The sequence below is a fragment of the Xiphias gladius genome, chromosome 8 (genome assembly GCF_016859285.1).
Source record: "Xiphias gladius isolate SHS-SW01 ecotype Sanya breed wild chromosome 8, ASM1685928v1, whole genome shotgun sequence".
NCBI classification, from domain to species: Eukaryota; Metazoa; Chordata; class Actinopteri; order Istiophoriformes; family Xiphiidae; genus Xiphias; species Xiphias gladius.
In genome coordinates this window covers 3,065,499-3,090,318 of record NC_053407.1, presented here as the reverse complement: position 1 = coordinate 3,090,318, position 24,820 = coordinate 3,065,499, and the positions used below count along the sequence as shown (strand labels likewise).

The following is a 24,820-nucleotide window of genomic DNA, read 5'->3' as shown; positions in this document are numbered from 1 at the left end:
ATCTGGCAGAAAGGTTTTCTGGAAGAAAGCCAGAAAAGGTTATAAAACCACCAAGCAGCATTGAACGGGCTCTTGCACTTTGAGCCCATGGGGGGAGTGGTATACAAGGTGTTAATGCACGTCGTATGACATGCCTCGCAATTTGCATAATCATCGGTTACAAAACCAATGAACTAAACATAATTTACTGTGTCCACCAGTTACATATTTGTATCAAGCATTAAGGTAGGGATGTGCAAAGATAGACCCTAAAAGGGGCTTGAGTCCGTCTTTTGACCTTAAGACTTGAAAAGCTTCAAAATATGGCATATTCAAGGTCTTTTGAAAGACTTTTCTGATTTAATGTGAAATGGAGCTGAGCAACCTGCTAGGAGGAGTACATGAAAGTATAACACATGTAATTTTATGTTGCCAGTAGGTGGCGCTATGGCTATGGCTGAATAGTAGCATATAGATGTCTTCAGGCCAAGACTCTTATTAAATGTAACGTTTGGGGCAGATTTAACATATATTTGAGTAACAACAACTTGCTGGTTAATGACCAAACATAAAAATTCGCGTCACCACAACAAGAACGCCATTCAGTTAAAACTCCCAATCTTCACAATAAAGCCTCATCAAGGTCTTAAGGATTTTCTAACCGCATTTGAGGTGGATCTGATCAAACTGCTAAGACCAGTACATCAAAGTATAATAACTGTCATTTCCTATTGCCAGTAAGTCGCGCTGTGAGTATAACTAAATATTGGCATATAGATGTCTTCAGGCCAGGATTCTCATCATACATGTAAAGTTTGGGGCAGAGTGGAAAATGTACATTTGAATTACAACAACTTCCTATTTCGGCAGGGTGAATTTCGATGTTTCGACATGCAGCTATGGACACACTGTTCAACAAAAACCCCAAAGCTTTGCAATTTGGAATTGCGAAGGTCTTTAGATTGCACTAACCAAGTTTGAAGTCGATCAATTCTCTCGGAGGAGTTTGTTAAAGTATAACGTCTGATCAATTCTGTAGGAGTAGTTTGTTAAAATACAACGTCTGTAAATGGCAAAAACTGCGCCAAAATTTCACACTTCAAGAGGCTTTATTGTAAGTCTTGAGATATTTCATGTGGCTACCGAATTTCATACATGTAGGTGAAACATACCGCGAGGCTACTTAGTTGAAATTTTGTAGGGGCGCTGCTGAGCCATTTTGCAACACCTATGCACAAGACCAATAAAACATCACGTCTGATACATGAACAAAGTTTTGTGAATTTTCGAAAACCTTTAGCCCCTAAAATCATTTTGAGGAATACGACTACTACTACTACTACTACTACTACTACTAATAATAATAATAATAATAATAATAATAATAATATATTATTATCAATATTATTATTATTATAGCGATTTCAACCGTCGGTGCTCATTATACTATCTCACCTGACTTCCTAAAGCCTGTCTAGCAGAATGTCTTTTCCAGTTAAAATATATTTGTAGCCAAAAGAAAGACAATACAGAAATGTTACATAACTTGCTAACACACAATATATGTACCTTGTGTTTAGAGTGCATGGAGAAATTAAAAATCACCTGGAAAAAATCCTGCCAAAAAACAAAAACCCAACTCACAACTCCTCAGATTTATCTGGTGTCCCTGTATATAAAACTGTCTATAAAGTAGTTCAGCCTAGTTCAATCTGCAGCAGCTACAACGCTAACATGCTGCTTATACAATGATGCTTCAGTATTAATCATCTAATAATGTCATATATGATAATATAGTCAGAGGGACCAAACCAGTTTTGCTGCTCATACCTATGTACTTTTAACTTAAGTAGGATTTTTTTGACGTAGGACATTTACTTTTATTGAAGTATTTTCACATTGCTGCACTGGGACTTTTACTTAAGTAAAGGATCCTTCTGTCATGATCTGCGCCTCTGAGTGACTTTATGACTGGACTCTGTTATTTCCTGTTTTATTTTGAGATAAATTTCCTTGTGTATCTGTTTGTTGTTTCAGTTTCAGTCACTTGATTGATTCCAGCCTTTCTGATTACCTGGCATTTTCCATTATCCCACCAGATGTCCCCTAACTTTTTTCCTGTTCTACTTATTCACCTAGCTTCCCTTCCCACTTACACACCTGTTCCCAGTTACTTTATTATCCTGGTCACTATTTTAACCTACCTCTGTCTCTTGCTCTTTGTCAGTTTGTCTATGTATGATCTCTCATGTTCCTTGTGCAAAGAATCCTGTCATTTGTTTCTACTAGTTTGCTTGTCACTCCCCCACCTGTTCACCCATCCATCTATGTTTAAGTCTTATTTTGTAAATTAAAACACCTTCACCGCATCAGCCTGTCTTTTGTGTCTGCAGTTGGATTCTGTCCTGCTCCCCCAAGTTCCTGGCTTCTCTTCGACACCTTCTTCCACCACTGTTTTAGAAGCATTAATTTAGAAACTCCATGCTGTACAAACATCCTTGGATCTGATATCAACTGACACCATACAACTAACAAAACCTAACTGTGAACATCATAATTACATAATCAGTATGAGAAACCACATAATTCACAAAATTTTGAGTTTAGAGGGAACTCAAGTAATGTTTCAAATAAATTATGAACAGATTACCAAGTTTTTCATGTGAAATATATATATTTATTTTATTTATTTATTTATTTTTACCCAGGGTGCCACAGCTCACTGTACCTTCTAGCGAATTTCAAAAGACCTTTCTTCATACATTTTAGAAAGCCTGACCTTAGAGGGAGAGAGCTTATCAATTTCTTCCTAATTTTAGGCAAAAGGCAAAGAGAAATGTTTGGGATCTCTCAAGTTTACCCTAAAATTTAGCAGATCCAATCAGTTGAGCTGACAATCAATAAAAACTGGGGTCAAAAAAAATTCAAAGATGTAACTTGATGTTCTTCAGTAAATCCAAAAAGTACTGTAGTTACAGGACATTAGGACTCCAGACATGTTTTAGGAAATATAATTATTATTTTAATATAAATAATAATAAAATAATTTTGAAGAATAAATTTTGTCCTATGGTTTTTAAACTAACAAGTTCAAATACCTAGTTAAAATTCTTAAAGTTGCCTCTATTCATTTCCCTTTATCGAAAATGCCACTATCTATGAATATGCAAAAATGTTAACAGTTGGACACAACACATCTCATACTTCACTAAAAAGTTAATTTTAAGTATTGAGGTTTCAAGTTTCCACGTCACACTTGTGTATACTGCTTTCAAACGAATTTTTATGTCACAACATTATGCAGCTATATACACATCTTAAACTGAGATTTAAGGAAAACATAGAGAAACCTTACAGCTGTAGGAGATGAATGTGTCTTCTAATGTCACATATTGTACATACATCATTCTGCTCAATTAAGCTCATGCATCCAACTGCAGTAACAGCAAGCAAAACACACACAGACACACACACACTTTTGTGCACTCTAACCATTTAACCACTGAGCTAATGACAACTTCTCCATCCACGGTATTTTCAGTGCAGTGAAAATGTTGAGATTTTGACCTGGTGTACATTTTGGGTAGAGTTCACTGGCAATTTGCATTTAGACACTTCATCCTTTTTCTAATCCAAGCCCAAACATGTGTGGTATTTGGTGACATCTTCTGGACAAATAGAAAACTATTCTTACAAGTCATACTGCAGTATTACATGACTATAGTATATACCGTAAGTGTTCGAATAAAGGCAAAACATCATATAAAGACTTTGGTGAAATCAACTAATCTTTTATCATTAACCTCATAAAATAAATACATTTAATGACTTTTAAGGCAACTTTAAATGATAGTTTTCAGAACTATTTTACAACTATTAATCCTGACTTCTTCTGACACTATATCTTGTAACTTGAAATAATGAGTTGAATGAATGTCCTGTTGAGTGTTCACTACACTCATTAAATTACATTTCTAGCAACTAGATGTTGACCACAGTGGAACATTTAGCAGCCAAAGAGCCAGATATTTTTCTCAGGAGATGGTGTGTTGGATTTATAGGCAGCTGGTTCACCAAATGAACTTTAAAAGGCCATAATGTGTCAAAAGTGTGTGTTCAGTGGACCGCGCATGGAGTTTAATATTACAACACATCCTTATCATGATCAAACTTTTAACAGGTTTTTTTCCACTAGTTTTTAAGTGGGAAAACATCCGCTGAAAGACAATGCAAGATGTATTTGTCGGCTCCAGAAAAAAGCTGGCAAATGGACTTTGAATAATTTTTTTCTTTTTTTTAGTATTCTAGTTTAGTTAAGACAGCAAAGAAACTTGCGAAAATACAGATATAGACATCCAACTATACAGAGGTGCTCTGGAACATTAACATGAGTCAACACTTGGTCAGAGGAGACCGAAATACTCAACAAACTGAAAACAGCTACTGAAACAATAACAGGCCAGTTTATCTGTCTTTCAACATTTTGAACCTACGGTTAAATAACTTCAGTCCTCTCAGAGGTTACTGACATGTTGTGTGGATTATCTGTATCCTTTGGAACAACAAGATACTTCACTGCCCAGTGCAGCAAGGATTCAGCAACTTTGATTCGACTGAAATCCTGCAGATTACGCAAAGACACTTGGTAAGAAAAAGGGAACAGCCTGCTATTGCTGTGAACAGTGGGAGCATTTCTTAACAAGGTCCCCGCAGTTTGACCCTTTTTGTAACTGCTGCCCTCTTTGGCTACAGAGCCTACCTGTGAGTGGAAGAGCCAAGATTGAGGGTTCCCACTGATGTGAGCTTCCTCCTCCTGCTCCTCCAATAAGGTGGTAAGTGCTCCTGGTATGGGCTTACTTCTCTTTCTCTTTGCATTTCTATATTTTCTATCAATAGTCTCCTCAATGTCCTTCTCCAAAATCTCATTTTCTTGCTCCAAAGCCAAGAGATTTTGTTGTGCTGTGAAGGTGCAGTGGTCGTCTGTGGAAGGGGACAAGTTTGACGGTCTGGAAAAGGGTTTCGGTGGACTCACAGAAGTTGAAGTTGAAGAACTGGCAGTGGCAGGGCGGAAAGCTGAGTTTAGTGGTTTCTGGTAAGGCGGGAAGTAGCTGTGTTCTCCTTTGCTGTGCTCTGATGTCTGCTGGGATTCCTTCGGGCTGTGAACAGGAAGCTGCGTGCTAGTTAAGATCTCAGCATGATCAGGCTTGGGTTTAGCAGCAGTGGGCTTGTGCAAAGTGTTTGTTGGTGTTGCTTCTGGGGATACATCAGGGGATGAGGAAGTGTCACATGGTGGAGGAAAAATGTTCCAAGGGTTGGCTAAAAGCCCAATGTCACTGTCAACCATCTGTGCAATCATGCCCTCGTATAGCATACAGTGCTCTACAGGAAGAGGTGAATTCTCATGGATGTCACAATCTCTCTCTGCAACTGCTGGCTTGGCTATTTGCCACTCTGCATCATCAACAGAAGGCTGTGTGGTGTCTGAAGGTCTGCAGTCTTGTGGTAAATCCCTCTTTCTGTCCTCATAGGCAGCAGAAAGCCCACTCAGTGTCCTGTTTCCAAAATTGGGTGGCATTTGCAGCTGCTGAGCATCTTCTTCTTGGATGAGAAGACACTGTATGGGGACACTGAAACATTTCACTCCCTTATATCTGACCCTATCAACATCCCAGCTTGGGGCAGAGAATGCGTTCGGGTGGGTCAGCAATGAGGTGGAGGGCTGTGGGCTCTCAGGGCTACTGCTCGCTACCATCAGCTTCTCCTGAACATCCTCCAGCACAGCCTGCACAAAGTCATGCTGCCACTCCCCCAGCAGCTCTGACAGATCAAACCCACACTGGCTCTTCTGAGAGTCCTGCGCCTCCTGACCCAACAGGGCCCTCCATGTCTTAGAGATCTTCAGCCTGACAGAGGGCAGGGTCGTGAAGCAAGGGGTGTTGTCTTTAACTGGACCAGCTGCAGTGGTAGCCAGTTCTCCAACTAGTAAAAAGAATCTGCATTTAATCTGTTCGAGGGCCATGTGAAACTGCAACCGGTAGTCTTGAATGCACACCGTGGTGTTGACCAGGCTGGTGAAACACTCGCGGTCCTCCTGCTCCTGAAGATGTTCCCAGGCTGATGCAGTGAGAATGGCAGGGATCTGGAGCACCCCGTCGGAAAGGAAGAGGAGCCCTGTAGGGCCCTCAGCGCCCTGTGCCTGGGATTGAGACATCTGACCCACCCCGATGACATGAGCCTTTAGCCGCCCGCTGCTGCTGTTCCCCTCCTGACTGCCATAGCTCAGGATCAGATTCTCTATCCATGGCGACAGTTTGCTTCGAGAAGGTCGAGGCATGTTTGTAGTTTCAAACTGTGTATCTTCAGTTATGTTCCGTCAAGCAAACATATACGATGATCAGCGGTTCCTCTATCACAACAGCACAATTTAAGCTAGAAACAAAAGACTTATTAGCCATTATAAATTATTATTTTGTTGGCTTAACATGACTTATTTAGGTTAAATCGTTGGAAGAAGGTATTATGTAAAAAGAAAAAAAAAAAAAATTCTAGGACTGACACATATCTGACATCTCCACTACGCATACTTTTACACCTTACAGTTTTTCTATCGTAGCATGCACAAAATAATAATACCCTAGTCTACACAAGTAGTCAGTGCTCTTTCCTTTGTGTAATCTTGCGCAAATCATATCGTTATGGCAGTTGGTTCAAGTTACCGAGATAACAATTGATGGAATGAGGAAACGTATTCCTTCAAATTAAAAATGCGAATGTTAGTCTAGGCCATTAATATATACGCTGAAAATAAGATTTACTAATTCATAATCACATAGTCGTTTTATTGAGCTAATTCATATAGCTAAAAGAAACTTACCAACACTTTTCTTGGTTGTCAAGACGGTGTTACTCTTACAGGAAGTACTGTTTGGTGGTGTACTCGATAGCGTTATTCTGTTTTTGTGGCCTCGTTCCGCTTTTTTTTTTAGTTCTCACTTCTCATATCCATTCCGAAATGTAAACAATGAAGACGTGAAGAAGTGTTATTTGTATAATGTTTCAAAGGCAAGTTACACGAAGTTGTTCATGTAATTTAACTAATATCTGATCCAAGTATTGGAACGTTGTTTGTTCACCCAGCTTTACGGGTAGCTGATGCTGCGTTCGGGTACCAGTTGAATTCTCTCACGTAAACGGCCGTGAGAATGAAAGGCATAAAACTTTTTAAAGTTATTACACTAATCGTTTGTCTTGGTTATTATGAGAGCTTTGATCACTAAATGGTGTCTTATGGGAACATATTTTTTTTTTGTCTTTATTTGGATAGATAGCCCACATAATCATATTAATGTTTTATTTACTACATTTCCTTTGGCCGAGAATGCAGCATAATACCTGTCTTTACGCCCACTTGCAGCGCTCTTCTCTCTACTGATAAATGTTTTCCTAAATGTTGCTAATCAGATACAGCCTATGCCTATAAAAAAGAAAAGTGCATTTCGTAGTCCCAAGGTAAGACGTTCAAAAGAGTTAACTTAAATTGTTAAAAAGAAAAACATAACACAACAACTTTGATCCATTGCAAACGTACAGCGCAGGGCTCTCGTCTACGTAAATGTGTTTGTAGCTTTCCCGTTTTGCTAGTAATTTGGCCAAACAAATCAGACTAACGTGATCTACCTCTTCCAGCACTGGACTGTAAATAACTCTGCTAGCGACATTACATAGTTTTTGTCATACTAACTTCCGTTTATCGACATGTCGGTTGTTTTGCTACTAGCCTAGCCTTTACGCACTTACGCCAAACCAAATTTAGACGCCTGTCAGTTTAGGACGACTGGCTTGTCTTATGAATTTTCAAGTTTTTCTAAAATATTCGTCATTCAAGTGATTCTCTAAGCACGATATTGTTTTAGTAACATTTTGTTAACGCAGGTCGCGACGTGATGTGGCTGGCGTTATAATCCAAGACTCAGGAGCAGATTCTGGGGAAGGGAAGTCTGGTTCCCTATCCCCTATCCCTGTCCCTGTCCATATGTGTTTCCCCTTACTCTAACCTATCCCTAACCCTGACCAGTCGTGTCTTATGATACTTAATCTGACCCCTATTATACCCTAATTCCGATCAGTTATCTCTGTCTACTCCTAAGCCTTAGAATCTAATGTCTACCTTTGTCGTAGAGGACTAGCTAGCTAGACGAGTAGCTGCGAACCGATTGTTAAAACCATTTGTGTGTGTGTTGTCTTGTGAAAGCAAAATTGAAAAATGTCCCCTGTTAATTTGTTTAAACTCCTGAATTGTGTTTTATTGTGATCCCAAGTTTGATAGTAAGCTGTACAACATAAATGGGAGACATTTTAAAGATGTTAGGCTTGATGTTCTCTGTAAACAGGAATGAACAGTACCATTTTGGCTGTCACAAGCCTAGACATGCCCAATTGTAGATCGAGTGAGCCTGGTTCGAAGGTTTCAGACCCACAGCATTCCCAGAAACTACTCAGGGTCCTTCGCACTTTCTGGCAAGAGCAAAGTTTCCACGATGCACTGCTGGTGGTTGATGGAGAGGAGCTTCCTGTCCAGAAAAACGTCCTGGCTGCTGCTAGCCCATACATCAGGTCAGAAAATTTGGCAGTGAACATTTGCCCTTGTCTTTCAGCACAGATTCAGTCACAGTCCAGACATGATCATGCATTTGTTGTCTTTGGCTGGTGTTTACAATGTTAAAGCAACATGGGTGTGTCCACTTCCACAATGGTAATGGCACTACTGAGAATGATAAAATATGTGCAGTTTTTATTTCCATGATCTGTCATATTCAGTGGTGTTAATTATCCCGTTAGGACCAAGCTGAACTACAATCCTCCAAAGGCAGATGGGTCTACATACAGAATCGAGCTGCAAGGGGTCTCCATGGCCATCATGAAACAGATCCTGGACTACATCTTCAGTGGTGAAGTGAGTGTGGAGGCTTTAAAAAGCAAAAAGTGACATGCTTATGTTTTACGTGTAGTAAGCACAAGTAATTGTTTCCTATCCATCCTAATATGTTGTTGTAGATATCTGTTTGGCCTGTATTGCCCCACCTTCCTCTTTGTCTCATTGCCTGCGTGTGTGCGTGTGCCCTACACAAACAGATCACTTTGAGTGAAGAGACCATCCAGGAGACGGTGCAGGCATCTGACCTGCTCCTCATGACCGACCTCAAGTCCCTGTGCTGTCAGTTCTTAGAGAGCTGCATCACTGCAGAGAACTGCATTGGCATCCGGCTCTTCTCTCTGCACTATTGCCTTTACCATGTCCACTATGCCGCTACCGAGTTCCTGCAAACACATTTTCGTGATGTGGCCCTCACTGAGGAGTTCAGGGAGCTGCCACCGCACCGGCTCTGTGAGGTGCTTGCCATGGAAAAATTAAATGTGGGCAATGAAAAGCACGTGCTGGAGGCTGTGGTGCGATGGTTTGCACATGACCCAGAGGATCGCAGGGTGGGTAACACTCACTTCAATTTCTCTGAGGGGATGAGACGAGAGCTTATGAAAAATGTAAACAGGTAACTTTTGCTACCAACTGCTGATTGGAAACATGATATCAATTCTCTTACTCAAATATACTTTAAATGGGAATATGGGGCTTTTCAAGTTTTCTGCAGTTTGTGTGTCAAATGATTTTTATAAAAAAAGAAATATAAGCAAAAGAAATACATAGGTGTGCCAAGCAGACAACGCACACTAACAAAACAAAACAAACAAAAAACTAGAATGGCACTCAGTAGGGCACATACCTCCACCAAGGCCAGATAATGAAGAAAATGTTGAAAAATTCCCTATCTGTCAATGTTAAGAAAAATGTGATTTAATAAATCTGCGCTTAAATTTAATGGGTTCTTCCCTGGCCCATTCCCTATCCCTCTACCAAGATTGGTGTAAAACCGGTTTAGTAGTTTTTGCGTGATCCTGCGAACAAACAAACAAACCATCAGACAAGTGGAAAACATAACCTCCTTGGTGCAGGTAAAAAGGCAAGGGGAGAATCCATCTTTAAAGCAAACAGTAAAAAATTATATGTACATATTTATATCAACCAATATTAATTCTGCACATGGAGGCAAAAAAATAATTAAATTTGGAAACTACAACCTTAATGTAAGGATTCTGTTATTATACAAAACTCAGGCCTTATTGTTGACACATGGGTAAGTTTGACCAATTTTCATCAAAGACATCAATTTGAGTTCTTAGTTTAAATGTAATTCTCTCCATACAATATCTGCTACATTGCAATAGAATTCAGAAATTTACTTCGGTCTTTAATAAACACTAGGTTTTAAGAGGTTAGTCTGGATAACCTCTTATTGATCCATACCAGTCGTCTGTCATGTTTTCACCCATGTAGTTCAAATCACATAAACATCATTATAGATAACTATTTTGCAAACATGCTGTTGAGTTGTACAAATGTCAATGTGTTCTATCTAGTTATCCAGTGGTTTCAATTCAGTTATGCACAATATGACAATCATCAGCTCTGTATTAATTTTTGTCAAAGGTACATTATCATAATGAGGTAATGCAGTGCAAACTTTTCAGAATCATCTGCCCATTAAACTGGCCTACTACACAATGATGATGAAGCCCTGACAATACTTAATGTGGAATTGATGATCACTCTGATAGGCAACACAACTTAAATAAGTTTCAGCAGTCTAATTATTAATGTTTGTAAGCATGAAAAAGAATGTGGAAAAAAAGGGCCCCCTGGAACGACCACAACACACTGGAGATTTTTTTTTTTTTTTTTTTTTTTTTTTTTTTAAACCTAAAAAACGGGTATCTGCACTTTGGTTAAGATAGTCCATCGTTTAAATGTTTTTTCTTGGTTGTCCATCCTTATACTTCTTTCTGGGAGCTTCCTATGACTTTCCTGTTTTATTTCTCCTTGTGATGTCCTTCATGAACACTATTAAAGCAAATTGAAACATGGTAACAACTCATGTTATTGCTAAAAACAGAAATTAATTAGTAGTTTTAATCATTTTTTTTCACTCATTGTATTGTGAAAGCTACACTGATCAAAAGTTTGATATTAACAATGAATTGACTGAGTGATATGAAAGGTCTTGTCGCGATGTTGAACCCACAGAGAATTATTTAGCAACTTTGCAGTTCCCCACAGCTCGGTCTTCCATATTCATGTCTTCCAGCCAATTGCTTTGGTTTTACTGTTCGCAACTTTAATGTTTTGTTTCACTGTCACTGCTCTCATCAGCCATGTTTCTAGCCACATCAGGCAGCTATTTTCAGTCACTCTACAGTACCTGCCCAGCGCCAAACCTCAGACAAAGTTAGTGATAAGTTGGTGAACATAGTGGTGCCATTAGCAGCTACAAAGCCAGATATTTTGGTGGAGGTGGTGGCGAGTAAAACACCTAAATGGAGAGTGAATATTAGAATTATATTTTCATACTTATTTATAAGTATGACTCCAAATGAATGCTGATGTTATCTGTGTCTGCTGGATGTGTAAATGTGCAACTTCTTCCCAACTTATTCACTAAATTAACTTTCTAAGTTGATGATATATCAGTGTTGTTTATAGCTTGTTCCTATGCTTCCAAGTGGCCAAAAAAGTGAATTAATGCTTGTGTTTGTTCATAAAACCACAAAGTGAAACTTATTCCATCTTTATTCGTAGGTACACATAAAGGAAGTGATGTCTGCTGTATGGCTGCAGGGCCTGGACACGAGCTACCTGAGAGAGCAGGTAGAGAACCTGTAAAGTGCTCTCCAGATTTAAATGTATGCTTTATATTGTTGTCAGTACTGTAATAACAGAACCCATGTGATGATGTAATTGTCTAGTTGAAGTGTTTCACAAAGTCTGACATTGTACAGTTAGGTACAAAAGTACATAGTGACACAATTTTTGTAATTTTTGTAATGGATTCAAAACTAAGCCATCAAGATGTTGAATTGTAGACTTTCTGGAGTGTCTAATTTCACTTGGTAGTTGTTCATGTGAACTTAGTATGGAGTCCAAAGAGGTGTCGATGCAAATGAAGGAGGCCATCATGAGGCTGAAAATAACTCCAAAAAAAGTGTTTGCTATCAGATAGGTAGCAGAAACTGTAGGGATGGCCAAATCAACAATTTGGTACAATTCTAAAAAAGAAGGGCTTTTTGGTGTTGCTGAGCTTGCTAGTGCATTAGCAAGCTCAGATACACCAAAAAGCCTGGAGCACTACAGAAAAAGATCACAAAATTATTTGCTTAGTGAAGAAAAACCCCTTCACAACATCTAGCCAGGTCGAGAACATTGTCGAGGAGGCAGGTGTATCATAGTCAAAGTATACAATCAAGAGACACCTTCATGAATGTAAATACAGGTTTACCACGAGGTGCAAACCACTGGTAACACTCAAGAACAGAAAGGCCAGATTAGACTTTGCCAGAAATCATCTAAAAAAACCTGCCCAGTTCTGGAAGAAGATTCTTTAGACAGATAAAACCAAGACTAGCTTGTACCAGAACGATGGGAAGAGAAGAGTATGGAGAGGAAAGGAGCGGCTCATGATCCAAAGCAAACCACTTCATCTGTCAAACATGGCAGAGGCAGTGTTATGGCATAGGCATGTATGAATGGCAATGGAACTCTGTTACTGGTGTTTAATGATGATGTCAGTGCTGATAGAAGTAGCAGGATGAATTCTGAAGTGTTTAGGGCAATACAATCTGTTCCTATTCAGCCAAATGCTGCAAAACTGATAGGATGATGTTTCACAGTACAGATGAATAATGACCCAGAACCATGATCTTCTTAAAGCAAAGAAATGGAATATTCTTCAATGCCCAAATCAGTCACCTGACTTCAACCCAGCTAAGCATGCTTTTCACATATTGAAGGCAAAACTGAGGTCAGAAAGACCCACAAACAAGCAGCTACCGAAGGCGTCTGCCGTAAATCCTTGCAAAGCATCTCAAGGGAGGACTTCATGCAGTCATTGACTGCAAAGGATTTTCATCAAAATATTAAAAATAATCCTTATAATTATGTTGCTTTGTCCAATTACTTTTGAACTTCTGAAAATGAGGGACAATGATTAAAAATGGTTGTAATTCCTAAACCGGTAATGTGATATTTTTGTCAAAACCCCCGAAGGTCTACACTTAAATCACATCATGATGGCTTTGTTTCAAATCCATTGTGGTGGTGTACAGTGACAAAATGGCGAAAATTGTATCACTGTCCAACTACTTATGTAACTAATTGAATATGCTGGTTTTGAGGAAAAAACTCTTCTTTGCTAACTCATTAGCTAACCTTGGTGTGTGTTGCATGATATCCCATCAGGCCATGGGGGAGCCACTGATGAGGGAGGTGATCACAGAGTACTGTCAGCCGATGCTCGGGGATGGTCAGTTGCAGGGTGAGGCTCTGCTTGCCGCCTTCAAACCGCGAGGTTACTCTGAGTGTATTGTTATCGCCGGAGGAGAGGATCGCAAGTGAGTCTACTGTCTTTATTTTTATCATTTATCCTTTTTTTAGGCATGAAAATATATCAATTGAAGAAATCCACTATCAGCAATTTCAATGCAGAACTATCAGAACATGCCTTTAAAAACCCACTTTAACTGTAGTTGCTGTGCAATAATTTTCTGTCGTGTGAACAAGGTCCAAGACAGTTCTGGCCTTCATTGGCAGAGAAAATAAGGGTATTTTAGAGTGAAATGTGGTCACAACCAGAGGAAGAGGATAAATTAGTGCTGAGTTCTCTCAGATCACACAGTCGACTCACATCCTGTCTGGTCTGATGGTTTTCGTCCTGTACAGAAGCAGGAAGCCGACTGCTGTGACGCGCTGCATGTGTCCACTCTATGACACCAACAGACAGGCCTGGATCGAGCTGCAGGCAATGAGTATCGCCCGCCTCGGCCACGGGGTGGTTGCTGCCGGTCAGTGCTGGGCTTAAGCTAGGAAATTCATGTAACTCATGAATTAGGTAGAATTTAAGAGAATTCCTCTTTAACAGAACAGTGCAAATGTTAAGCCCAGCAAATACTTAAGTCAGTAATAATAATGAATTTCCTGTCTGTTAGAGGGTTTTCTGTTTGTGATGGGAGGAACTGATGAACACAACGCAGTCATGGACAGTGGAGAGAAATATGACCCTGACTCAAACACCTGGAGCTCCATACCCCCAATGCTTCAGGTATACTCACCTCTTTCTGTAACCATACTTCTTCTGAGGTTTCAGCAACTAAAATTATTCCTCCATTATAAGTATATAAACAATTAGAAATGATCTTTGCAGAAAATATCTTTCTGTCCAATTTCTGTCACATTTTTCTTAGATTTCACTGTAACATTAAATCCAACCCTCAGTTCAGTCTTTCTATCAAATAGACCCTGAAAATGTTTGATAAATAATCATTTCTGCTATTGAAATTTGCTGCCATATATGACTTTTAAGCAGGCTAGAATTACCAGTTCATCATAAGAAATGCATTGTTGCAGCCACGATACAGTACATGCTCTCACTTTTTATTGTTTTACTTTATGACCACTAGGTGTCCACAGTGCTGCAATGCAAGTTCAGTTTCAACCCTAGTTGAAAATTTGAAACCAACTCCCAGTCACTGGCTTACATTTTATATAGAAAAGTGGTGGTAATTAACATCGGTTGACTATACAGTCAGGTACATAAGTATTTGGACAGTGACACGATTTTCGTAATTTTGCCTCTGTACACCACCACAGATGAACTGAATCAAAGCCAGCAAGATGTGATTGAAGAGTAGACTTTCAGATTTAATTCAAGGGGTTTAACAAAAAATAGCATATTAACCTTTTAGGATTTAAAGCCATTTTTATACATATTCCCTCCATTTTCGGAGGCTTCAGTTTCACAGCCAGATATGGCCTGTTCCCTCGTTATTTCATGACAAATTAAGCAGATAAAAGGTGTGGAGTTGATTCCAAGTGTTGAATTTACATTTGGTAGTTGTGCATGGGAACTCCCAATATGCAGTCCAAAGAGGGGGCTATCATTAGGCTGAAAAAACAAAGCAAACCTATCAGACAGCTGGCAGAAACTTTAGGAGAGGCCAAATCAACAATTTGGTACATTCTCAAGAAGAAAGAAAGCACTTACAAGCTCGGCAACATCAAAAGGCTTGGAAGACCAGGGAAGAAAACTAAAATGGATGATTGCAGAATTCTTTCCTTAGTGAAGAAAAACCCCTTCACAACATCTAGCCTGGTCAAGAAAACTCAAGGAGGTACGCGAATCAAGTCTACAATTAAGAGCCACGATCATGAATGTAAATGCAGAGGGTTTACCACAAGGTGCAATCCACTGGTAACACTCAAGAACTGAAAGGCCAGATTAGACTTTGTCATAAACCATCTAAAAAAGCCTGCCCAGTTCTGGAACAAGGTTCTTTGGACAGAATAAACCAATATTAACTTGAACCAGAATGATGGGAAGAGAAGAGTATCTAGAAGGAAAGGAACAGCTCATGACTGAAAGCATACCATATCATCAGTCAAACACGGTGGAGGCAGTGTTATGGCATAGGCAAGTATGAATGCCAATGGAACTGGGTCACTGGGGTTTATTGATCATGTGATTACCGATAGAAGTAGCCAAATGAATTCTAAAGTGTATAGGGCTATACTATCTGCTCAGATTCAGCCCATTGCTACAAAATTGATAGGTTGGTGCTTCACAGTACAGATGGATAATGACCCAAAACATACTCTGAGATCAACCCAAGAGCTTCTCAGGACAAAGACATTGAATATTCTTCAATCTCCGAGCCAGTCACCTGACTTCAGCCCAATTGAGTATGCTTTTCACTTACTGAACACAAAACTGAAGGCAGACAAACAAGCAGTAACTGAAGGTGGCTTCAGTAAAGGCCTGGCAAAGCATCTCAAGGGAGGAAACTCAGCATTTGGTGATGTCCATGGGTTCCAGACTTCAGGCAGTCATTGACTGCAAAGTATTTTCATCCAAGTATTAAAAATAATCCTTACATTTATTATTATGTATGTTGTCTGATTACTTTGAATGTAATTAATGACTGTAATTCCTAAACAGTAAGTGTAATATTCTTGTTAAACCCCTTGAATTAAAGCTGAAAGTTTCAAATCCATTGTAGTGGTGTACAGAGGCAAAAGTATGAAAATTGTATAACTGTCCAAATATCAGACTTCAATATATTATTCATCCATCAGCTATACCCGCTTATCATTTCAGAGGGTTGTGTGGGGGCTAAAGGCAATCCTAGCTGATATTGGACAAGAGGCGGAGTAGACCCTGGAAATGTAGTCAGTCAATCACAGGGCTTACAGATAACCAGACAACCATTCACAACATTCAAGCCTATGGACAATTTAGAGTCGCCAATTGGCCTAACAGCTCGTCCAGCTGCAACCTTTTTGCTGTGAGGCGACAATGCCAACCGCTGTACCACTTGGCCAACTTTGTTATTCAGATTGTTAATATTTTGATAAGAATATCAGACTTAAGTAATCTAAGTAAACCACTACCTAAAATTCATAAAAGCAAAGCAAGAATGATTAAAGGGAGAATCAGAAACTCTTATAAAATGTAATGTTTAAAAAAAAAAAAAAAAAAAAGATTTTGGAGTTTAATGATTTTTTTTCAAGTCTTTGTTTATTGAGTTTTGAAGAGTAGATAATAGATAACCAGTAGCATGGCGAGCTTTGATATAAACTTTAAACAGCTGTAAATATAAATGGGACAAAAGAGACAAAAAACAAACAAAAAAAACAAACAAAAACTAATAAAAGAAATAAAAGAAAAGAAAATGGTCACCACTGGGTGATGAAAGGTAATATAACTCAGGGTTACATGCCCTATATGAAAATAAACATCCACATTTATGTATACATATCTAAATATACTGTACATACTATACAGACAGGTGACAAATTAAAAGAAAAACCAACATAAAGTGTCTTAGTAAGGTGTTGGGCCTGGCCACGTGCCACCAGAACAGCTTCATTGTGCCTTGGCATTGATTCTATAAGTCTCTTATACTCCACTGGAGGGATGGAACACCATTCTTCCAAAAGATAGTCCCTCATTTTCTGTTTTAACAATGGTGGTGGAGAGCGATGTATAACACATCGGTCCAAACTCTCCCAGAGGTGTTAGGTTGAGTTGAGATCTGGTGAATTGTATGCTCTCTGGCCATAGCATATGACATCATTTTCATACTCATCAAACCATTCAGTGACCCCTGGTTGCCCTATGGATCGGGGCATTGTCATCCTGTTACTCCACTGATTTTTCAGGTTTTCTTTTAATTTGTCACCCATCTGTGCATATAAATATTTAAGAACATATGCATGTGGAGTACACAACAATAAATTTGCCCCAAAAAAAGATAATTTAAATAGGTTAACTAAAGATACAAGATGTAGCCTGAAAAGTTGTCAGTCTGGTGGTGGCGAAAAAGGATAATCTATTAGTGTATGTAAAGCATGGTCACTGTGTCATACACAAAGTTGCAGAAACCCTCTTAATGTTCACCTAATTTTTTTCTATCTCAACAAAATATAAGATATCTCTAATCCATAAGTGACGTGTGGATGGAGCAGGGGTCTGCTGATGAGAATCAGTCGTCTAGCTTAAAGTGTTACAAATAAAGTCTTTCATATGATTTGGTAATGCAGGTGTAAGTGTGACACCAAATAGAGAAGTAATTGAAGATGTTTTGATATAAACAACATGACTTTAGTTAAATGATGTCGTTGAAGAATCTTTCACTGTATCAGAACACACCTAGCAGAGATGGAGAAAGTGTGAACCTGATGCAAGCACTCGTCCCAGACCTGATCTGCTATTTCGAGATATAAATAATCCCCCCTTAACATTTTAATAGTATGGAGCAAGATAGGATTTAGTGAGTGGATGAATGTTGTAAAGGTGAAAATATATTATTGAAATATAAATCTCTGAATGTTTTTATACCGTAAACATGCCAAGAGGAAAATGTTACAATGATGGGTGGAATGAGGGATTTACTGCTATTGGAGCTACAATAGGGGGAGACTGAAGGCCAAAATATCACCTTAATTTTTTCCACTTCCTTAATGTTGAATCAAGTACCACATTTCATGAATATGGAAAGACTTATGAGTGAAGTTCATGGTCGCATGAGTGAAAGAGACAGAGGGACATATCTCGAGGAAGATGTTTCCATCATTATCCATGTTGGAGGAGGGTGAGAGCCCTCCAGATGAAGTCATAAGTAGATCGCTCTTAAGTTTGAGGCTCAGTAGTACAATCTAAAATTTGGCCAGGCTAACCCATGTAGAGATTTTGGTCTCTGGAGCAAAGTTGTACAGAGTCTTTAAGTCTTCTTATTCCAAATCGGTTCAGACACTAATTTGTCAATCTTACAGAAAAAGCGATTGCGGAAGAAAAATTGGTTGAAACAAGTAAGAAAACTAATTTCAACAGAATTAATCATGGCTGCTAGGGATAAATTTAATGAAGACCAGTGGTTACAAACAGCCTGTATCTTAGCAACTAATGGAAGAAAGAGTTTAATGATTTTATAAGGTGATAAAGGATTATCTCCCTGATCTCCCTGTGCAGATCAGTCCAAAGACTTGAGACCTCATTACGTTTTGTATGTAATCTTAAAAGGCCAGCGGTGTAGCTTGGTGTCATACTTGTGCTGTGTCATTTCAAGACATACATGTCTGGTGCATTTGAACCCAAAGGCCCTATGTGTATTTGGATGTGTAGGACATTGCTGTGGTTTGATTATCATGTCACTGATGTATGTAGGCTCGTCAGAACTTTGGTGTGGTGGAGCTGGACGGCTTGATCTACGTTCTTGGAGGAGAGAATGAAGTAACGGAGCTGATCACTGTTGAAGTGTTTGACCCTCACTTCAATACCTGGAAGATGCAGACCAGTATGACCATGATCCGAAAGGTGACAGCACACATTCTTATCATATTCATAGGATAGTAGAACATGTAACAAAGTAGATGACAAGAATCCAGTAATGTCACAATACAATAGTAAACTTTAGATCCTTAGTTTAAACAATTTTTAAGTAGAAAATCAAAGTAAAATATGCTATATTATACATCTGTTGTGACTATCAGAATAATCAATGTTATAAATAGATCTGAATATGTTTTAATGTACAGCGTGACATTAGTTTAACAAACGCTTGTGTAACATCCTGCTGCATCAGAAATGACATGCTTCAGCCTGCAGTGGGGTCAGGTGAAGGTAGTTAACTTCAACCTCCTCATCTCCATATTCAGCTGCTAGTTAACAAAACTCTGAAATCTGCTTGGTTCTCAAGGAGCTGTACCATTTATTTTCTGACAAACTGTAGCTCGTACTGAATATTCAGTTACATTTACAGTTTACTGCTAACCTGACTCTGCGACATCCAGCACACCTGACTTCTTTAGCACACTCCTGTTTTGATATGGAAGTGGGTTGTACCTCCCTTTAAAAACACAATAACAAATTACCAAGTGTGTTGCCATAAAGCCATTGTAAAACATAGTTGCTGGAGATTTTACTGTACTGTACACTTATATATGCCCATCCTGGTGTGTTCAGGTTCTTCCAGACTGCCCCAAGGACTATCAATATACTGTAGCACTCTACCCCTGTCTATCCTGTGATATCACATGCTATTGTTTGATTTCATTTTGCCCTGCCTGCAGAGGGGCTACAGATGGTGGCATTATTTGTTTAGTCAGTCAGTCCTTCTATTTGCTCATCCAAAACTTTTATCACTTGCCCAGAGTGAGATATCTTGACAACTATTAGCTACATTGAGATTTCCTGTGGATATTCATGATCCTTGGAGGTTGAGCCCTTTAGATAGACTTTATGGATAGACTGCCATGTAATTTACTAAACATATTCAGTCTCTCCAGTTGATGAAATCTTTCTATTACGGACACTTTCCATTAACTATATCTCCACGCTTAGGCAAAAAATGTCATCTTTGCTAACTGAAGGTCTTATAATTTTAATAGTAGAAAGACATGAAATTTGTGGAGCAGCCAGATTTTCCTGAGGGGAAACCCTTTTCATTTCAACATTGTAGTGAAAATTGCAGCCTTGTTGATATTCTTTAAAATTAAAATTATCTATAGTATCTGTTGTTTAAAAAAATGTATTAGGATTTTTTTATTATTATTAATCAAACTTTGATTCTTTTTCAATTAACTCAGTAATCATTCAGATTATGAAATGTAACAAAAAAGTGAAAAATGCCCATCACAATTCAGGCCAAGGTGACATCTTCAAATCATTTTTTCTGTTTGACACTGCAAAAACCAAAGAAATTGAATTCGTAATTGCATAAGGAGGGAAAATCCTCAGATTTGAGTAGATGGAAGCAGTAAATGTTAAGAATAAATTATTAAGGCATTATAAAATTGTTTATGATTGTGGGGTTTTGGTGGTTCAGAGTTTAGGGTGTAGGACTGTGACCCTGCAACGGCTCCAGCTGAAGTTCAGCTGTAGACCTTTTTTGGATGTCATCCTTCCTCTTTCTCTTTTACCCCTGTAACTATCAAATAAAGTGAAAAAATGCCTGAAAATAATTTTTCTTGCTTAGTGATTTTCTGTCAGTCGAGTAATTGTTTCAGTCCCAAAAAACCCGTCCTCTACACCCACATAAAGGGGACCTGGAAGACCAGAAAAAATTCTGAAGATCTTTACCAACATAAAATGGACTTTTCCTGACTTGTTATATGGTTGTTGCCTATTTTTTGGTCTCTCACACCAGACAGTTAGGCAGGCCAGTGTAACACACACACCCGACAATGTAACTGAAATGACCATGCAGAATGGACATAGGACCATCACAACTGTTGTTCAGACCTGTCTAGAAGTTAGAGAGAACATAAAAGTGATTAATTTTTTGCAGTGAACATCTGTTCAGATACTGTTACTTGTACAACTGTCTGTCTTCTCCTTAAGGTCGGCTGCTATGCCTCCATGAATAAGAAAATCTATGCCATAGGTGGAGGTTCCTATGGGAAGCTGTTTGACTCTGTTGAATGCTTTGACCCCAAAACCCAGCAGTGGACTGGCCTCTGTCCTCTGAAAGAAAGAAGGTACATACAACTACTGATTGGGTGAGCTGTTGTGGTCTGAGCAGGACAAAAGAAAGAGGATCTATGATTTGAACAGCTGACATACAAGTCAGTATTTCTTTTTCTAATGTTATTAACTTCTATTCTTTTTTCTTAAATTTCAGCCATGGATATTTGACTTTATACTAATTATGTATTGCACAACAGGAAATGAAACATGGCTCCATGGTCATGATCGCCCTCCCAGAACTGTCAGTTTTAGTTTCGGTTTGACTTCCCATAAATAACACCACAGTCATACTGAAACATCACAGTGTTGCTCAGGCTGATAAATTATCTATAACTGAGGCTGTTGAGTCACAATATGTACATTTATTAGTCATAGAAGAACCTTTGACCTTAAGATGTGAAAACCCATTCAACAATCAGATTTTCGGTTGAGATATCTTGATTGGTGGTGCCTTTTATGTTTGTCTCTGTTGGCTTGTTTTTCCTGGATTAGCCACTGCGCCTTTAAACGTTTGATCAGGAGTAGGCCCATCCCTTATCATGTAAATAATGGCCTTTCCTTATTGTCAGTTAATAGCTTTTGGGTCGTGATTCTGTGACACATTGGCTTTTCATCGGTCCAATCGGTTTCAATGTTGCAAATTAAGTATCTGCATTTGTCAGGAATTAAATATGTCAGATTATCCAGTAGCAGACACTCCCGTCTGCTTATTTTATCCATTAACAGTTTTTCAGTTAATTTTCCAGAAAATGTACTCACTTTATTTATTCACATTTCATATATGTTTAATCCCATTATATATTGATATGGCTATATGAATAAAAGTATCATGAAAGAAGATTTTTATCCACATTGGTCATACCTATCTCTCTTATTCCCTGTTATTTGTTAGGTTTGGATCGGTGGCGTGTGGCGTTGGCCAGGAGCTCTATGTGTTTGGTGGAGTTCGAAGCCAAGAGCCTGACAACCCCGAGGAAAGGCACATGACGACCTGCAAATCTGAGTTCTACCATGACGAGATGAGGAGGTCTATATGGAATTACTGCTTCTGAAGGATTTTTTAAAGAAATTTATGAACTGCAATTTTTAAGATTTTATTTGATTCTATGAATAATAATATTATTATTATTATTATTATTACAACTATTTTTCTTTGTTTTAGTGCCCCAATATGGTCTAAATGATGAATTTCAGAGCTTGTTCTTGACCTTGGAGACAGCACTTGAGTAACCCAAAGACCATTTAGTAGCTGTTATGGAACTTTTGACCATACTGCCTGATTGTCATTAGCAGATGGATTTTCTAAAAGTTGTGTTTTTTTTATTTATTGGATTCCAACAAGTACCAAAAAATGGTTTCGATGCCTCCATGAGCTAAAATTTGGAATATCTCTTTTTAGATCAAATTGATAAAAGTACATCTCTTTTCATTTGGAATGTCATTTGGGTGGGGACACAAGGACATAAATAGTTTCGAAAGTACTTGTAAATAGAATACTGTGTTCACTGTTGTCAAAATGGAAACAAAATGTTCAAAAATTCCTGTCCTACATATTTCATAAATAGAAAATCACAAAACTCTTCAAGAAAATTGTCAATAAAAATAAAGAGAAATGTGAGGGTCTTTTTCTGTAATTGTCCTTGATACCTATGTCTGTTTTGGTATGACGGGTGCAGGTGGATGTTCCTCGACGACCAAAGCCTGTGTATCCAGACCAGCTCTTCCTTCGTCTACGGTGCTGTGCCCATCGGAGCCAGCATCTATGTTGTGGGAGACCTGGACACAGGTCAGTAAAAGAAAACCATGCGAAAAAACAGAGCTCTGATGGAGTTACAGCAATGTCAGTATTTAAATGTGTAAGGGTTGTGTTTCCTGTGTGTACAGGTATGAGCTTCGACTATATCCGGGAGTTTCGTCGCAGCACTGGGACATGGCATCGCACCAAGCCTATGTTATCCAGCGACCTCTCCAAAACAGCCTGCACTGCCCTGCGCATCGCCAACTGTCGACTGTTCCGCCTTCAGTTGAGCCAGGGCATGTTTCGTATCAGAGTCTGACTTCAGGACACCAGCTAGTGACCCTGTGTCATGTCCATACTTCTCCACTTTTGCACTGGTACTTTCTACCTGTTGTAGGTCTGGGTTTTAGGAAATTTATCAGCACTAAAGTATTATAGTCGCTAGATGTTGGGGATTGTGAATATCCGTTCAGGGGTTTATACTCAAGACCCTTTTGCTGTATGACTTGACAGGACGAAAAGTTAATCTAAACACATTTTTAACATTATGTTATGTGGTTATTTTATTAACATACATTTTTTTCATTTTAATGTGGGATTTGATCATTTTTATTTATATTTTAATGGACATTCCTCATTTGTAATGTTTACTGGTGATCTGTTGCTTGGTGAGGGATTTAAACTGTAAACAATACTTGATAAATTAACTGCCACATTCACTTGAACGAATTATGATGCATATTTTAGAGGAAACAGTTTAACAGTTCTGCTGTGGTGCAATCGGCATTTTAAGACATATTATGCTGTTTGGTGGTGTATTGTTCATCTTTCTGGCCAAATTTAAAAAAACATAAACATTTGTCACGAAATTTTCAGCAGCTGCATTGGGTAGAAATTCTTCAGTCATATAAATCTTAAGTGGGAAGTCAGTCCCCCAAAGAGCAAGGGGAGGTTTTGCAGCAGTCACATGGGGAGAAATGCTTTTTTTTCTGCTACCAGCCTCAGTATATACCAGAATGCAATGCAACCACAAGACAAGGCATTTTGAATAAAGGCCCCTACACACTGCACAGTAACAGCGTGTTTAATGCATGTCACACTATCCGAGATGGCTCTAATAAAATCTTGGTCACAATCTGTGTTAGACTATACAGAATCAATTTTGGGTCATCAGATTGTGATGAGTGAGTGGTTATTGCTTCAATGTAAATAGAGAAAAAATGTGCAAGTAGCGAGATATTGTCATCTCCCATCATCGATGTGCGCTTCCGTTTTTGTTCGGAAATGCAGCAAAACAAAAATCCAACTTGTGGCCATTGCGTGGGCACTTTGTTTTTATTTGTAGCTTTATCAAAAAGTGTCACTGACAAAATTGCATATGCCAGTGTATGCTGCACTACTGTTTGTCATATTCTGATTGGTTGGTTTGTGGATTTTGGCCATATCATTGTGAGAATTTGTTCCTAACTTTCCGACTCTGTTTGAATTTTGATGCGGAATTTTGAGACAGTGTTCTCAAGAAAACTGACAGCGTTCTCAAGAAAACTGACAGCATCAGTTGTTTTAACAAATATAACCACAAGAAACAAAACTTTTTTATGTGCAAATGACAAAGCCCTCAAGTGGCCGTAGGAATTAAGCAAAGGAGGAAGTAGTGTGAGGCTTTTATAGAGTCATCAAATCTGCAGAGGGAGGAGGAGGTCAGGGTGGATGAATAGCTCAACAAAATGTCTCACTTTAACACGGGAGACTGTTGCCGTTTCCTACCAACAGTCAACATTAGTTTCTTTTAACTATGACCATGATCGTTCCCCAACTTTAACCAAGGACTTCTTATTTAACCATGACAATGAAAGTCCCCTAACTTCAACAAATTAGTCATTTTAACCCGAACCATGAGCTTCCTCTTACTCTAACAAAACCTATCATCCAGAAAAATAGTTTTGGAAGGCACACAAATAATGTCCTGCTGATAGGG

General features: G+C 38.7%; 2 protein-coding genes across 11 annotated transcripts; one reads left to right on the top strand and one right to left on the bottom strand.

The window, feature by feature from the left end:
• Nucleotides 1-1,412: 1,412 nt before the first annotated feature.
• Nucleotides 1,413-6,964, bottom strand: acd (ACD shelterin complex subunit and telomerase recruitment factor). The gene is made up of 2 exons (XM_040132163.1): nt 6,854-6,964; nt 1,413-6,408 (listed from the first exon to the last, which is right to left on the bottom strand). Exon 2 carries the CDS (start codon nt 6,311-6,313, stop codon nt 4,475-4,477), a length of 1,839 nt encoding a protein of 612 aa, XP_039988097.1. The 5' UTR covers nt 6,314-6,408; nt 6,854-6,964; the 3' UTR covers nt 1,413-4,474.
• Nucleotides 6,939-24,310, top strand: gan (gigaxonin). 10 transcript variants are annotated; one of them, XM_040132159.1, is made up of 13 exons: nt 6,939-7,041; nt 8,406-8,592; nt 8,818-8,932; nt 9,112-9,462; nt 11,669-11,737; nt 13,325-13,476; nt 13,805-13,926; nt 14,071-14,183; nt 18,804-18,953; nt 20,979-21,115; nt 21,997-22,131; nt 22,781-22,890; nt 22,989-23,161. In XM_040132159.1, exons 2-13 carry the CDS (start codon nt 8,408-8,410, stop codon nt 23,159-23,161), a joined length of 1,812 nt encoding a protein of 603 aa, XP_039988093.1. In that variant the 5' UTR covers nt 6,939-7,041; nt 8,406-8,407. The 10 variants fall into 10 exon arrangements, with proteins under 10 accessions (XP_039988093.1, XP_039988089.1, XP_039988087.1 ...); XM_040132155.1 differs by having other exon boundaries at nt 6,943-7,041; nt 8,401-8,592; XM_040132153.1 differs by having other exon boundaries at nt 6,943-7,041; nt 8,370-8,592.
• Nucleotides 24,311-24,820: the final 510 nt, after the last annotated feature.